We start from the raw sequence: 16585 nt of genomic DNA, 5'->3' as shown, positions 1-16585 counted from the left end.
GATGCTGTACTTGGGGTTTCAAGCAGGAGGCCTTAGCCCAGGCTTTGTGGTTACAGGACCAGTCAGCCACAGCAGCTCCAGACTTCACTGTCACGTTCCCCATGGTAGAGATATGTCAAAGTGACCAATTCCCAAAGCCACTGAGGATTTTTTTCTAGGTTTTGATTCCGCCACAGATTCTCTGCAAATGCTGCATGGTACATCTAGGATCCTTTCCTTGGCCCCACCCCTGCCCTTATCCATGCTGGCAGCCCAAGACTGGTGGCAAACTGCTATAAATCTGGTTTAAATTTTTTGTCACCAAATTGCTCATTGGGCAATTAGCATTCCCAAAGTGATTTTTAAGAGAACAGATCTTGGGCTGTTTCCTGGGGCTCTATAACTAGGGTGAACATATATCCCAGTTTACCTGGGACAACCTTGCGTTATACCTGTTGTCCTGGTGAGTTATAAATATTCCTTTCCTTCATTCTCAAAAGTAACATCCTGTATTATGTACTTGCGGGAGGCAGGACCTAACCTTGGCACCATTAATATTTGGGACTAGATAATTCTGGGTTAGGAGCCCTAGTGGTACAGTGGTTAAACACTCAGCTCTAACCAGAAGGTCGGTGGTTTGAACTTACCAGTTGTTCTGCAGGAGAAAAGATCTGGAGATCTGGTTTCATAAAGATTATAGCCTAGGAAACCCTATGGGGCAGTTTTACTCTGTCCTATAAAAAAAAAAAAAATTTTTTTTATAGGGCTGCTATGAGTCAGAATTGACTCAATGGCACACAACAACAACATAATTCTGTGTTCTGGGGAGCTGTCTTGTGCATTGTAGGATATTTAGCAGAATCTGGGCCTCTACTCATCGGATGCCAGTAGGACCACTCTCACCCCTGCCCCCAGTTGTGACAACCAAAATGTCTCAGATTTTGCTAAACATCCCCTGGAAGGTAAAATCACACTGGTTGAGAACCACTGGTCTAGAGGATTATATCAAAACATTTTGGCAGACCCAGGCAGAGCAATACCACTCCTGGGGACCTGCTGTAATACGGCAGCAGGTTATAGTGAGAAGATCAAGAGACTCTGACTCAGGAGTCCTGGGTTGCTTGTCTTCATTCTGCAATTGACCTTGGGGAAATCCCTTGACCTCTCTGGGTTTTAATGTTCTCATCTGTAAAATGAGGAGGTTGGCCTAATTATTTAAGAAATGACGACTTGAAAAAAATTTAAATTTCTGTTTTCTGGATAATAAAAACATCTGCAGTTTTAATCAAAATTGTTTGTATATATATGATGCTTTCCTAAACTGAAAACTTTGCCTTTTAGCTTTTGAAACTTCTCCTTTGATAACAATTTTCTCATGAACTCTTTTTTATAGAGAGTAAAGTCAGGCTTTAGTGCGACGGTGCCCAGGAGTCCTCATCGGTGAGATCCATTAGGCTCACTGGACTTAGGGAACATGGGAACAGGAGTTCTCATTAACCATTAAATCCCAGCTCTTAATGGGGAGATGACAGACCTCAGTTTAGTGATTTCTTGCAGTTGAAAACTTTGTCATTAAAAACAAAAAACTAGTTACATTTCTAGAATTGGAGGCATTAAATACAGGATCAACTAAGCTGGAATCAAAATGACATGCAAACTCAGGGAGAGAGAGAGAGAGATTGATTCTGAATATTGTGATAAAAACTTGGGCTTCTAAGGCCTTGACTGATCTGTAAACGTTCTCTAGAAGCCTGCCGATGGCAAGGTCAGAAAAGAGGAATAAGCTGTTTTTTGCCTCTTCAAGGATGCTCAGCCAATCAGTTTACGTAATCCGTTCAAATTAGATCATGAAATTAATGGGATGACACAGGAGAATCCTTAAATTCTTAGACTGTAATAAAAGAAACGCTGGTGGCATAGTGGTTAAGAGTTATGGCTGCTAACCAAAAGGTCAGCAGTTCGACTCTACGAAGTGCTTCTTGGAAACTCTGTGGGGCAGTTCTATTCTGTCCTGTAGGGTCACTATGAGTCAGAATTGACTTGATGGTGATGGATTTTGGTCTTTTATATGCCAATAAAAGCTTTGAAAGATTGCCGTGTTTGCTTTGTAAGAATAGTTCAAGAACAGTTAATGTGGTTTAATCACCCAGAAAGCACTTGGGCTGAAGGGCTGGCAGGGTTTGGAGAAGTGGCGTGTGGGAGCCCGTTCCTAACTGCTCACAAGAGAAATATTCAGAAATGTTGTGAGCAAGTTGTTAAATGGTTGACAGCTTGAAATCACCCATAGTGGGATTATTTACACCATAGAAGTTGGCAAATGCTGCAGTACAGGACTTTTCCCCCCCTTTCCTGAGGAAAGCTTATTTTATCAGCACCCTCCCTGGAAACCCAAGTTCTAGTTTTATCCTGTGAATTTGGACAAGTCATCTAGCCTTTTTGGGCTCCTATCTCCTTTTCTTTAAAAGGAAAATCTTGAACTTAATTTCTGAAGTCCTTTCCTGCTTTAAAAATCCTATGATTTTAAGTATCTTATTTAATTTTGATGGGAAGAAGACACAGTCTTTTATTAAGACCCATTTATGGATATGACCAGAAGCCCAGGTATTTCAAAATGATAAAAAATGAAATCATTTCTGGTCCTTATGGATGTGAGCAATAATCTCTGAAGTCTAGTACTTAAAGTGATGTTTCACAATGAACCTGTACTTTGGTGTAACTGAAAGACCGTTGCTGTTTCCCTCCGGCTCCCTAGCTAACATCTTCTAATCTACATTCCAGACAAAACAAAACAAAACATTCCCACCTGCCCCTAGCAGCTTTGTCTTTCTGCTCAGCCTGCTCCTCTCTTGGCCTGAACAGCTAATTGCTTTGAATTTTAAAGGGGAACCTTTACAGGCTGAGAGAGTAGGAACTAGTAGAGATTCTGCTAAATGTCACGCAATGACCCAATTAGCAGAAGAGAAGCCAACTTCAATGAGTTGTTAGCAAACCTGTGAACAGTCAAGAACTATGTTAAGAAAACCTATCTCTAGTTCTTCCTTATTCTGCGTTGTGGGTTTATTGGCTCTACCACAAGGTGTTTCAGAAGGACTTTTGTCTTCTCTTGCTTTGCAGATATGTAACATGCTGAATGCCCCGGCGGATGAATACTTCACATTTCAGGTAAGTGCTCCCCTTCCGGGCCTCACCTCTCTGAGGGGCAGCACTGTGGGGGCTCTCCCTTCCATCCTGAGCTGGCCTCATGCTCAGGTGTGGCCAGGAGGCACACATGGGGCTTATGCCCACTCACACTGGCTAGACCAGTGGCCACCATGTAGCAGATTCTTCAGTGAAGGGAGAAGAGGTAGAAACAGGAAAAGGAGAGGAGAGAAAAGAGGAGACACAGTGTTTGTCACCCTGGCATGAGGGCGGCCATTTCTCCACTGTCTCCCATTCCTGGTCATCTAGTGGCAAAAACAGTGGGTGTTCTTTGGATGAATGATTTGCTGGACACATTGTATGTCCTGAAGTCAGCCCTTTTGGTGGCTTCCTCAGCTGCTGTTCCCTACAGCTTACTGCAACTGTTCTCAGGAAAAAAAAAAAATCTTACTGGGCTTTTCAAGGCCTCTCCTGGTTTTCTTTCTCCTCTCTTGGTTTATTCTTCCTTCTCCAACGCTCCAGAAGCACTTCCTGGAGAATCCACCCTCTCCTCACCATCATTCTAGCCCGGGAAGCAGCACCCCTCAGTTCGCTTCCCTACCTGCCCCCCTCCTTTTCACCTCCGTGTCTTTCTCCTTGGACCTGGCTACAGGACTTGGTGGCTCATGCCTCCCCTTCCCAAGTTCACCCAGCCCAGCCCAAGGGTGTGTCTGTCATCTCACACCTCCTCCCTCATCAGACTGTTGGAAAAAAAGTGGTATTAGGGCTCTGAACCCTCTTCTTTTCTGCCTTCTGGTACTTGTTCTGTGCCCTGTGTTTAGCAAACTTCCAGTTGAAGCCCTAATCCCAGTCAGGAATCACACTGCCAGCTGGCAGTCAGATCTGAGGCTGCCCTTCCCAGTCAGGACCGCTCATGTCTGTCTTTCCGTCTCTCACACAGACACACACGCACACAGAGCCCCATCTATGCCTGGATGAAAAAGCTGGTGTTCTCAGGGTTTGAGTGGTGTGTCCTTGGCAGCAGAGCCAAACAAGGCCTTGAGAAAACCTGTACATGCTTGCTTAGTTACATGGAAGGTTTTCCTTGGATCTACCTGCTCATCCCTGTGTTCACTGACATGGAAAACAAGCGAACACCATATGATTGCAGTTGTCCTTGCTCCTTCCTCTTGTAGCCAAAGCCTACTTGTGACTACAACTGTACCCAGCCTGGACCCCTATATTTATGCCAGTTGGGTGCCAGGGAAGAATGCACAGGCAGGAAGAAGGGGACATTGACTTCCCAAAGGTTCTGAATCTGAAGCAGTCGTTGTCTAAACAGGAAGTGGGAGTGGAGCTAGCCCAGGAGAAACCAGGGCTGATCTTTGAGGTTTGAGGGGCCCTGCTTTCTCTGGGGCCACACTGTGGCTCCCACAGTGCTCTGAAGACCCTGGTAGAAGCTGGGGACCTCAAGGAGTCCCCATTGTGGGGTAAACCTCCAATTCACAGGAATTCCTCAGTTTTCCAAAAGACATCAGTGTGGAGCCCATGAAAATGTTCTCAGATCTCCATCTATGAAAAGCACACTTGTCCAACAGCTGCTGCACTCTGAGACGTACTGCCGTATTGGCACTGAGGCGCCTCTTTCTTGGGCTCCTCCTAGCCCATGACTGGGCACAGCAGGGACACTAAGGCAGGTCCATTTCTGGGAGACTCCTGGGCTCCCCTGACAGGCAACTTTGGCTCCAGAAATCCCAACGGACCTGCAAACTCTTTCAGAGCTGCACTGTAGTCTAAGATGCTTCCACCAGCCTTCTATCCCTCCCTTTCTCATCAACCAGTATTGTGGTTTATCGGCCTCCTCAGGATCCCTCCCCACTTTCCCCCACAGGCATTACCCTGTCCATCATTCCACAGAGCAGACTCAGGATGGTGCAGCTGTCCTCTCCAATCCACCACCTTCTTTCTGCGCGCTGCCTTCCTTGTCTCTACTTGCTCATGCCCCACCCTTAGGCTCATTATTCCCTTTTGCACCTGAGAAGTTTGTTGGAAAAGCCAACGAGCCAAAGTGAGCTACTGTCAAAGTGAGCAAACCTGCAAATAAAGTGGTTCTCAAACTATGTTCCTTGGGCACATGGTGTTTGTATTAATTTCCTATTGCAGCAGTAAAAAATTACCTCAAACTTAGTGGCTTAAAACAACAGAGATGTATTATCTTACAGTTCTGGAGGTCAGAAGGTTTCTCTCAGATCTACCAAAATGGGTCTTTCTGGACTAAAATCAAGGTTTTCAGAAAGGAGGCTCTAGCAGAGAATCCGTTTTCTTGCCTTACCAGCTTCTAGAGGCCTCCCACATTCCTTGGCTCATGACCACTTCCATCGTCAAAGCCAGCAATTGCATTACTCTGATCTTACTTCTCTGTCTTTATTTTCTCCTTCTCTGATTCTTACTCCAACTCTTTTCCCCTTGTAATTACACTGAACTCCCCTGGGAAATCCAGGCTATTCTCTCTATTTAAGGTTAACTAATTAACAACTTAATCCCATCTGCTACTTCAATTCTCCTTTGCCCTATAAAGTAACATGTTCACAGGTTCCAGGGATTAGGATTAGGACTTCTTTGGGGGCCATTATTCCGTCCACCAAAGCATCATTTAAAATGAACCCAAGGGTTTGATTCTTCTTTTACCATCAATTTGATCCCAATTCACAGGAAAAGATAAATATATAGAATTTTCTCAGTTTTAAGTTTCTGTTCTACTAATTTTTAACTCTTAGGTCCTTCTCTCAGTTACCTGTCAACAAGCTCTAACTAATGGCAAAACACATGAATGCGTAGGAAGTGAATATTACCTGGAAAACTGAGTAGTCAGGAAAGCGTATTTTGGAAGCTTGTTAAACTATATGTGGGTGCTTGTGGTTGTAAAGTTACTTTGCACAAATATACTATAATCTAGTTTCTGCTATTGCTTCTGTCCCTAGTCTATACGATGGTATTAAGTATATACATATTTTATGATATTTCCAAGGATGACCACTGCGCATTTCGTCTTTTCCTAAGTTTGACCATTAACCAAAACCACTTGCCAAGGGGTCTCCATTGTGTATCAGAGTAGAACTGTGATCCATAGAATTCTCAGTGGTTGATATTTCAGAAGTCGATCACCAGGTCTTCTGAAGTGCCTCTGGATGAACGTGAACCTTCAACCGTTGGGTTAGTGCCGAGCATGACTACTAACCGTAATAAGTATTCTAATACATCCAATCAGGTGTGCTTGAACCAAGAGTCTAGATTTTTACAGCCCTAACTTGTTCTCTTTGTTATCATTTAATTGTCTGAACCACCCAGAGACTCTAACCATGTTGTTGTGTTCTCTTTGTTATCATTTAATTGTCTGAACCACCCAGAGACTCTAACCATGTTGTTGTTGTTGTTAGGTGCTGACCAATTGGTCCCAACTCATAGTGACCCTATGTACAATAGAATGAAACATGGCCTGATCCTGCACCATCCTCACAATCATTGCTATGCTTGAGCCCATCATGACAGCCACTGTGTCAATCTATCTCATAGAGGGGCTTCCTCTCTTTTGCTGACCCCCTACTTTACCAAGCAAATTGAGGTGTGGTTTTTCTACTTTTCATTCTAAGCCTAAGGACTAGATCTTCAATTAATAAACAGTTGTTTATTGAGCAACTATTATATGCCCAGCCCTGTCCCAGTAGTTATGTGGAATTGAACACTTCCTGCTCGTCATTTAGAAAATACCCTCAGAGACAAAATAAACAATTCTGAAGCATTTAGAAAATATCTAAATCTAAATTGTGTGGTCTGGGCTATAGTGCTGCTGGAATTCTGAAAAAAGAAAAAAAAATTCCATGTGAGTAGGGAAAGTTAGAGAAGGCTTCATGGAGGAGGTAAGATAACCTGAGCCTCTAAGGATGACTAAATAATCCATGGAGAGGTGGAAGAGCGAATACTGTGGCATGTTGAATGCTTGGCTAATTTTATCTTGACTACATACTGTGCAGATGCCACCGCATGGTTCTCAAACTTCGGAGGGCATTACAATCACCTGGGGAACTTACTGAAGACGTAGGGTCCTGCCAAATGCCCACAGATTATAAAACAAACAAAAAAAAATCTGTTGCAGATGGTCCTTGGGTCACGCTCTGAGGAACACTCCTAAACTTCTGTGCCTGCATCCCCCAGTAGACTGTAAGCATCTTGAGGTGAAGGCCTATGCTGTATTCATCTTCACACCTCCAGCAACTAGCCTACTTCCTGGAACATCAGGGGTCTGACATATGCTTGCTGAGTTGTATGCACCATACCACATAGACCTTCTTGATGGAAAAGTTAGGAAAACAGAAACCACACTAGATATTTCAACAGAAAAAATTTAATATCAGAAAATAGTTAAGCAGGTGCTGGAGGACAGCAAAACTGTATAGGGGACACTGAGCTAACACAGAGCTAAGAACTGCAGAAGTGCTTCTTACCCTCAGGGCTAAGGGAACAAAGAGAAGAAGTTAGGGCTGTCAAACTTAGACTTTGGTTCAAGCACACCTGACTGGCTGCATTAGAATACTTACTATGGCTGTGTAGTCCTAGCCATGATCTTTTGACACAAAGTGAGACTTGTGCATCTTAACAACCAAAGATTAGCCTTTCTCTAAATTAAAAGCAACCCAAGTAGGGGTGGTGGTGGTGGTTACACAGAGATAGCACAAAGGAGCCTTGTGTGATAGTTCTGTATCTTTATTCTAGTGGTGGTTGCACAAAATCTACACACAATAAATTTGTATAGGACTGCACATGTAAGTGCATATGCTGTTGTTAGTAGCCATCAAGTTGGCTCCGATTAACACGATCTTATGTATAACAAAACAAAACAGCCAGGTCCTGCAAAATCTTCCTGATTATTGGTATGTTTGATTCTACTGTTTTGGCTATTATGTCAGTCCATCTCGTTAGGGATTACCCTTGTTTTTGCTGACCCACTACTTTGCCAAACATGATGTCTTTATCTAGTGATTGGTCTTTCCTGATGATGTGTCCAAAGTAAGCAAGCCGAAGTCTCACCATCCTTGCTTCTAAGGAGCATTCTGGTTGTATTTCTCCTAAGACGGATTTGTTCATTCTTCTGGCAGTCCATGGTCTATTTGGTATTCTTTGCCAACACCATAATTCGAATGCATCAATTCTTCTGTCTTCCTTTTTCATTGCCCATGTGCAACCATTCTAACCCTCCTTTTCTGAGTTGTTCCTTCCTCATTAAACAAATTCACTGCCCCCTAAGGTTCCTATCTAATTTTTCAATTTGCTGTTGTCACTTTGATCCCATGCAGATAGTTCTTAAAAGAGCATAATGCCCCAAAGAATTCACGAGAAAACTACTGCAACTAATAGAAGGTTTCAGCAAAGTATCAGGATACAAGATAAACATCCAAAAATCAGTTGAATTCCTCTAAACCAACAAAAGAACTTTGAAGTGGAAATCACCAAATCAATACCATTTACAATAGTTCCCAAGAAGATAAAGGACTTAGGAATAAATCAACCAGAGATGTAAAAAACCTACATAAACTACAAGACACTATTGCAACAAACCAAAAGAAACCTACATAAGTGGAAAAACAAGGCTTGCTCATGGATAGGAGGACTCAACATTGTGAAAATGTCAATTTCTACCCAAAGCAATTTACAGACCCAATGCAATCACGATCCAAATTCCAATGACATTTTTTAATGAGATGGAGAAACAAATCACCAACTGCATATGGAAAGGGAAGAAGCCCCCAAAAAGTGAAACATTACTGAAGAAGAAGAACAAAGTGAGAGGCCTCACGCTACCTGATTTTAGAACCTATTATACCACCACCACCACGACCACGGAAACCCGGTGGCATAGTGGTTAAAAGCTACAACTGTTAACCAAAAGGTCGCAGTTCAAATCCACAAGGTGCTCCTTAGAAACTCTATGGGGCAGTTCTACTCTGCCTTATAGGGTCACTATAAGTCAGAATCGACTCGACAGCAGTGGGTTTGGTTTTGGTTTTATACCACCACAGTAGTCAAAACAGCCTGGTACTGGTACAACACCAGATACATAGACCAATGGAACAGAATTGAGAACCCAGATGTAAATTAATCCACCTGTGAGCAGCTGATATTGACAAAGCCTCAAAGTCTGTCAAATGGGGAAAAGACTGTCTCTTTAACAAACGGTGCTGGCATAACTGGGTATTCATCTGCAAAAAAATGAAACAAGATCCCTACCTCATACCATGTACAAAAACTAACTCGAAATGTATCAAAGACCTAAATATAAAACTAAAATGATAAAGATCATGGAAGAAAAAATAGGGACAATACTAGGAGCCCTAATACATGGCATAAACAGAATACAAACCATAGCTATCAATGTACAAACACCAGAAAAGAAACTAGATAACTGGGAACGTCTAAAAATCAAACACTTATGCTCATCAAAAGACTTCACCAAAAGAGTAAAAAGACAACCTACAGACTGGGAAAAAAAAATTTGGCTATGACATATCTGATCAGGGTCTAATATCTAAAATCTACCAGATACTACAAAACCTCAACAACAAAAAGGCAAATAACCAAATTAAAACATGGGCAAAGGATATGAACAGACTTTTCACCAAAGAAGATATTCAGGCAGCTAACAGATACATGAGGCAATGCTTAAGATCATAAGCCATTAGAGAAACGCAAGTCAAAACTACAATGAGATACCATTTCACCCCAACGAGGCTAGCATTAACCCAAAAAACACAGAATAATAAATGTTGGAGAGGTTGTGGAGAGACTCCAACACTTACACATTGCTGGTGGGAACATAAAATGGTACAACCACTTTGGAAATCGATTTGGCGCTTCCCTAAAAAGCTAGAAATTGAACTACGGGATGATCCTACAATCCCACTCCTTGGAACATATCCTAGAGAAGTAAGAGCCATCACACAAATAGATATATGCACACCCGTGTTCATTTCAGCACTGTTCACAATAGTGAAAAGATGGAAACAACTCATTAATGGACAAATGATTTAAAAAATTATGGTATATACACACAATGGAATAATACACAATGACAAAGAACAATGATGAATCCGCAAGACATCTCGCAACATGGATGAATCTGGAAGGCATTACGCTGAGTGAAATTAGTCAGTCACAAGAGGACAAATATTGTATGAGACCACTATTATAAGAACTCAAGAAAAGGTTTAACCACAGAAGAAAACATTCTTTGATGGGTACGAGGGTGGGGAGGGAAAGAGAAGGGTATTCACTAACTAGAAAGCAGACAAAAATTACCTTAGGTAAAGGGAAGGACAACACACAATACAGGGGAAGTCAGCACAACTGGACTAAACCAAAAGTAAGACATTTACTGAACACAACCAAACACTTCAAGGGACAGAGTAGCAGGGGCAGGCGTCTGAGGACCATGGTTTTGGGGGACATCTAGGTCAATTGGCATAACAAAGTTTATTAAGAAAATGTTCTGCATCCCACTTTGATGAGTGGTGTCTGGGGTCTTGAAAGCTTCTGAGCAGCCATCTAAGATGCATCAATTGGTCCCAGCTTACCTGGAGCAAATGAAAATCAAGAGGACCAAAGGCACAAGGAAAATATCAGTACAAGAGACAAAAGGGCCACATAAACCAGAGACTCCATTAGCCTGAGACCCAAAAGAACTAGATGGTGCCCAGCTACCACCAGTGACTGCCCTGACAGGGAATGAAACAGAGAGTCCCTGATGGAGCACGAGAAATGTGTGGTGCAGAACTCAAATTCATGTAAAAAGACCAGACTTGATGGTCTGACTGAGACTAGAGGAACCCCAGAAGACATGGCCCCCAGACTTGCCGTTAACCCAGAACTAAAACCATTCCTGAAGGCAACTCTTCAGACATAGATTAGACTGGACTATAAAACATAAAATAATACTTGTGAAGAATGTGCTTCTTAGTTCAGGAAGATACATAAGACTAAATGGACAACTCCTGTCTGGAGGTGGGATGAGAAGGCAGAAAGGGATAGGAACCGGTTGAATGGACACAGGAAACCAGGGTGGAAAGGGGGACTATGCTGTCACATTATAGGGATTATAGCTAGGGTCACATAACAATATGTGTATAAATTTTTGTATGAGAAATTAACTTGAGCTTGTATGTAAACTTTCACCTAACTCGCAATAAGTAAATAAGAGCATAATGCTCAAGGCAGACATTTTTTACTAGTTAAGCCAAACTATTATTTGGTTTTAAGAAGACTTTTGGGGATATTTTTAATTTATGTTTAAAAGATAATTTCAGGGCAATAGCTTCAGGGATTTTTCCAGCCCCCTTGTCTCTAGAAAGTCTGCAGTCCATGGGAATTTGAAATTCTATATTGCATTCCCCCCTTTTACTCAGGATTCTTCCATAGAATCTTTGATCAAAACGTTCACTAATGGTAGCTGGGCGCCGTGGAGTTCTGATCTCATGACAAAGGAAGCAGTTTTTCATGGAGGCGACTAGCTATACATTCCACATCCTCCTATTTCTGGCTCTTCTTCTTCCACTATTGCTCCAGAGGAATAAAGACCAATTGTCGTGTCTTAGATGGCCGCTTGCAAGATTTGAAGACCCCAGGCACTACACAACAAACTAGGAGGTAGAACAGAAGCACTAAACACGTTATTAGGCCACTTAATTGGGATGTTACATAAAACCATGCTCCTAACCCTCCAAACCAAGGAACCAAATCCCGTGAGGTTTTTGGTTGTACATAAGCGGTCTCAGCAGCTACTGTTTTTTTTTGTTTGTTTGTCATTTTTATAAATATATCCATCTCATAACTTTTGCCAGTTCAGCTTCTTACAGGCGTACAGCTTATTGACAGGAGTTACAATGATCAGCTGTGCAATCCTACCCTTAATCAATGCGATTTTTCCATCACTGTTAATCCCTGTCCCCTTTTCTAAAAAAAAAAAAAAAGTAACCACTAATAAACTTTAGTCTCTAAACATCTGCCTTTTCTTGCCTTTTTACATAAGTGAGATCATACAATATTTGTCCTGTTGCTGACTCATTTCATTCAGTATAAGGTCTTTAAGCTCCATCCATTTTGTAGCATGTCTTAAGACTTTGTTTCTTCTGCTGGCTGAATAGTATTCCACTGTATGTACCACATTTTGTTTATCCATTCATCTGTTGACAGGCATTTAGGTTGTTTCCACTTTTGGTTATTGTGAGTAGTGTTGCAGTGGGCACTGGTGCACAAGTCTCTGAGTCCCTGCTCTCAAGTCTTTCGGGTATATACCTAGGAGTGGAATTGCTGGATCATATGGCAGTGGCATCACTAGGGTTGGTGTCACTCAGTGTGGTAACTCATGGTGTCACCTCTCTCCCCATGGACCTCCTCCCCTGGTGCCACCAGGGACCATCACTGCAGGTAGGTAATGGATGCGAATTGAGGGGCACCCTGGTGCCAAGTACCCTGTGGCCCAGGCAGGAGCCAGAGTGCCTGGGGAGGGGGACCTTGGGCTCAAAGCACAGCCGGGGAAGCTGGAATGAAGCAGGCATGGGCCAGAGTGAGCCCAGGAGTGCAGGCCGGTGCCCAACATCTGCCTGAAGAGCCCAGGAGCCACTTCAGAGCATGACTCTGAACCTCGTGGGCACAGGGACACCGCTAAGTGGAGGTGGAGGGGCAGTGGCAGTTAGAGGCACCCCCTCTCTTGGCCAGTTCAATTGGCCTGGCTGCCTCCTCCCAGGCTGCACGGTGAAAACACTGCACACAAATTTTATAGACAGTCATTTTGGTGTCACCTCCTCTGACAGTGTCACCTGGTGCAGTCTGCACCCCTGCAGCTCCCTGAAGATGCCACTGGATCGTTCTATTTTTTGTTTTTTGGGGAACTTCCACACTGTTTTCCACAACAATTGTACCATTTTGCATTCCCACCCCCACATCCTCACCAACATTTGTTATTTTCTTTTTTTTTTTTTTTTATCTTAGCCCACCTGCCTAGTTATTGCATTATTGTACTATAGTTACACAAAATGTTACCACTGGAGAAAATTGAATGAGAGCTACACGGGACCTCTCTGTACAATTTTTTTTTTCCACAATATCCTGTGAATCTGTAAGTGCTTCAAAATATAAGTTAAAAAAAAAAACAAAAAACTAAGTGACATTATTATTACTTGTAGAAAGGACCTGTAGATGAAACTGGTTGGGTCATTAAAAACGTCCTGTCCCTGCCTATTGTCAACAAGAAAGAAGACATTGTGGGAGTAGCTACATTTTACAACAGAAAGGATGGAAAACCTTTTGACGAGTATGATGAACACATTACTGAGGTAAGTGCAGTAATAAAATAATGGAGGTAAATGAAATTCATGAAACAACAGAGGATGCATAGTTACGTTGTTATTCTGGAATAATAGTTTGGAGGAGCAATTAAGAAATGAGTCATACATGGTTGCAATCAATATATTGTTATTGTGTCATCTCCGTTTTCTGACTTCCATAAAGTGCAAAATTCTCCATCAAAGTGGAAAATTTTGTCTTAACCAAAATTCTTTATGATACTAGGAAGGAAATTAGGAGAGATTTCAATCTCTTTTCAACTCTTCTTTCTTCCTTCTTCTGTTTCCTCTCATTCTTCCTCTCACACTTTGCCTCTGTCTCATTTTCAGGCCCTGCTTTATTCTCCCAAATGTTGGTAATTCCTCTCCTCTAATAAAGTATCCATGGTGTATCAGTGATGAACAAATGCTGACCCAAATCCTGTATCCCAAATTGTTCTAATAAAACTACTTAGGAAAGGAAACCAAACTTTAAAGTCTTAGTGTGCTTTTCAGAGAAATCCCTGGGGGGCGCAAACAGTTAAAGTGCTTGGCTGTTAACCAAAGGTTGGAGGTTCAAATCCACCCAGAGGCACCTTGGAAGAAAGGCCTGGCGATCTACTTCCAAAAAATGAGTCATTGAAAACCCTGTGGAGCATAGTTCTACTCTGACACACATGGGGTTGCCATGAGCTGGAGGCAGTTGGAAGGCAACTGGTGTATGATTTTCAGAAGCCATAATTATGTAACTCTCAATGTATTTGAATAGGCAAAATTACTAATCAGGTAGTTAGTTTTCCCAATTCTCCCCCTTTTCACTCCTGCCCCATGCTGCCGTTCTTGTGCCTTCAATTTCCCAAATCTGTTGTGATTGTTCCCTTCCTAAATCTGTTCTGGATTCTGTACTCACACCAAGGTGGAAATGGCTGATTAACAATTTACTCCACTTTTTTTTTTTGAGATAATTTACATGCAAACAAGGGCCCAAGTCTTGAAGTAATTAAGGTCTAAGGGCAAGATTTCTGGTCATGGTTAACAGGTAGAAACCCTGGTGGCATAGTGGTTAAGAGCTACGGCCACTAACCAAAAGGTTGGCAGTTTGAATCTACCAGGTGCTCCCTGGAAACTCTATGGAGCAGTTCTACCCTGTCCTATAGGGTCACTGTGAGTCCGACTTGACAGCAATGGGTTTGGGCTTTTTTTTTGCGGGGCGGGGGGTTGGTCAACAGGCAGGGAAGATGCTTTTGGAATGGCCTAGCTCAAAGTTTCTCACACTTTAATGTGCATAGGAATCACCTGGAGATCTTGTTAAAATGTAGGTTCTGATTCAATAGGTCTGGAACTGGAAGAGGGGAGGGCAAGATTCTGCATTTTTAGCAAGCTCCTGCACGGTACAGGTGCCTCTAATCTGAAGACTACACTTTGAAAAGCAAGGGCTTAGTGAATTTTATTGTCTGTGATTAAGTATTAATATGCTTTTTCTTAGATTAAAATATGGTACTGGGTTGTTAAAGGAGACCTGGTGACATAGTAGTTAAACGCTTGGCTGCCAACCCAGAGGTCAGTGGTTTGAACCCACCAGCTACTCCACAGAAGAAAGATGTGGCAGTCTGCTTCCATAGCCTTGGAAACCCTATGGGGCAGTTCTAGTCTCTCCTACAGGGTCGCTATGAGTTGGACGGCAACAGGCTTTTGGTTTACTGGGTTATTGACAGTGGAAGGGAGACTGGTAGAAATGCGTGTAGATATTGGCCTCCAAATCAATTTTCAGTTAATTTTAAAGACTCTGAATCACCTCTTATCCATTTCAGACTCTCACACAATTTCTTGGATGGTCCCTTTTAAATACTGACACCTATGAGAAAATGAATAAACTAGAAAACAAAAAAGACATTGCTCAGGAAATGCTCATGAACCACACCAAAGCCACTCCTGATGAAATTAAGTCTATATTGGTAAGTGAGAAATTCAGCCCTGTAGACAGTAGGTGGTATCTAATCAGTGCCTCTGCAGCTCATCTATTTACCCCCGGGTCTAACAAATGAGAATAGGTTTAGTCCTGGGCTACGGTTCCTCTCCACAGAGAAGGTGGAGTTGGGGGAGGACCTGGATGGCCCCGCATACACCTATTCTGGACTTCCAGACTGCTTTGTTGTAATAGCTCCTGAATCCATAGACGCCAGAAGAGTGACATCTAGATTCAAGCATGTTAGCAAGTGAAAAAAAAAAAAAAATCCCAGGAAGGGAAATGTATCAGTAAGCTACTACCATAACAATGCTGCGTAACAACAACCATAACATCTCAGCAGTGTACAACAATAAGCATCTCTTACTCATTCTTTTGTGGGTTGACCAAGCTTTGATTGCTCTTGGTTGGCCTGGCTTAAAATTGTAAGTTGGACCTAGATTTGCTCTACATGTCTCTCATTCTTCTTGGACCAGCAGCTGCCTGATTGATATTCTTCTTGGGGTGATGGAGAAGTGCAAGAGAGCAAACCCAGCTGTGCCAGCACATTTCAAGTCTTTGATCACATCACATTCATTAACATTCTTGTTGGTCAAAGCAAGTCACATGGGCAAGACCAACATGATGGATGAAGGGGGAGTGAGTGGATATTTGATAACAGGATTTTAATCACCATAAACTGAAGGGAAAATATACACCCAATACCTCCATTCCTTTTATTTTCCTAGTTTTAGAGTGTATAGGTGTGGTTTTGCTGTTGGTTTTGTTTTCAGTTGGTTTTGCTGGGTGGTTTGGGAGTTAAGAGAAGGTTGATTTGAGAGTTTGAGATGGTGATGAGGAGATGAAGGGGAATTGCTATAAGGTAATAGAAAAACAAACGTAAGCTGCTCATTTTTCTCTTTCTTTCCCCTTTCATTCCTTCCTCCCTCCCTCCCTTCCTTCTTTCTTTTCTTCCTTCCTGTCTTAATTTCTCAGGGCTGTTGTAACAAAATACCATGAAGTGGGTGGCTTTAAAGAACAGAAATTTATTGTCTCACAGTTCTGTAGGTTAGGAGTCCAAATTCAGGGCATCAGCAGGGCCAGGCTCCCAGTCTGCTCTACGGGACGATCCTTCCTTGTCTCTCAGTTTCTGGTAGCCCTGGTCCTGGGCGTT

At 42.4% G+C, this 16585-nt stretch overlaps 1 protein-coding gene across 2 annotated transcripts in view; it reads left to right on the top strand.

The window, feature by feature from the left end:
• The window catches only part of PDE6C (phosphodiesterase 6C), a 55575-nt gene that overhangs the window by 15226 nt on the left and 23764 nt on the right, over window positions 1-16585 (top strand). For both annotated transcript variants that reach the window (XM_003409229.4, XM_023546916.2), the window contains 3 exons: window positions 3094-3141; window positions 13329-13478; window positions 15278-15421. In XM_003409229.4, coding sequence (XP_003409277.2) covers window positions 3094-3141; window positions 13329-13478; window positions 15278-15421 — 342 coding nt within the window. The remainder of the gene's footprint in view (window positions 1-3093; window positions 3142-13328; window positions 13479-15277; window positions 15422-16585) is intronic.

The sequence above is a fragment of the Loxodonta africana genome, chromosome 16 (assembly GCF_030014295.1).
Source record: "Loxodonta africana isolate mLoxAfr1 chromosome 16, mLoxAfr1.hap2, whole genome shotgun sequence".
Taxonomy (NCBI): Eukaryota; Metazoa; Chordata; class Mammalia; order Proboscidea; family Elephantidae; genus Loxodonta; species Loxodonta africana.
Note: the sequence above shows the minus strand (reverse complement) of the source record. Positions and strands in the feature narration are given on the sequence as shown.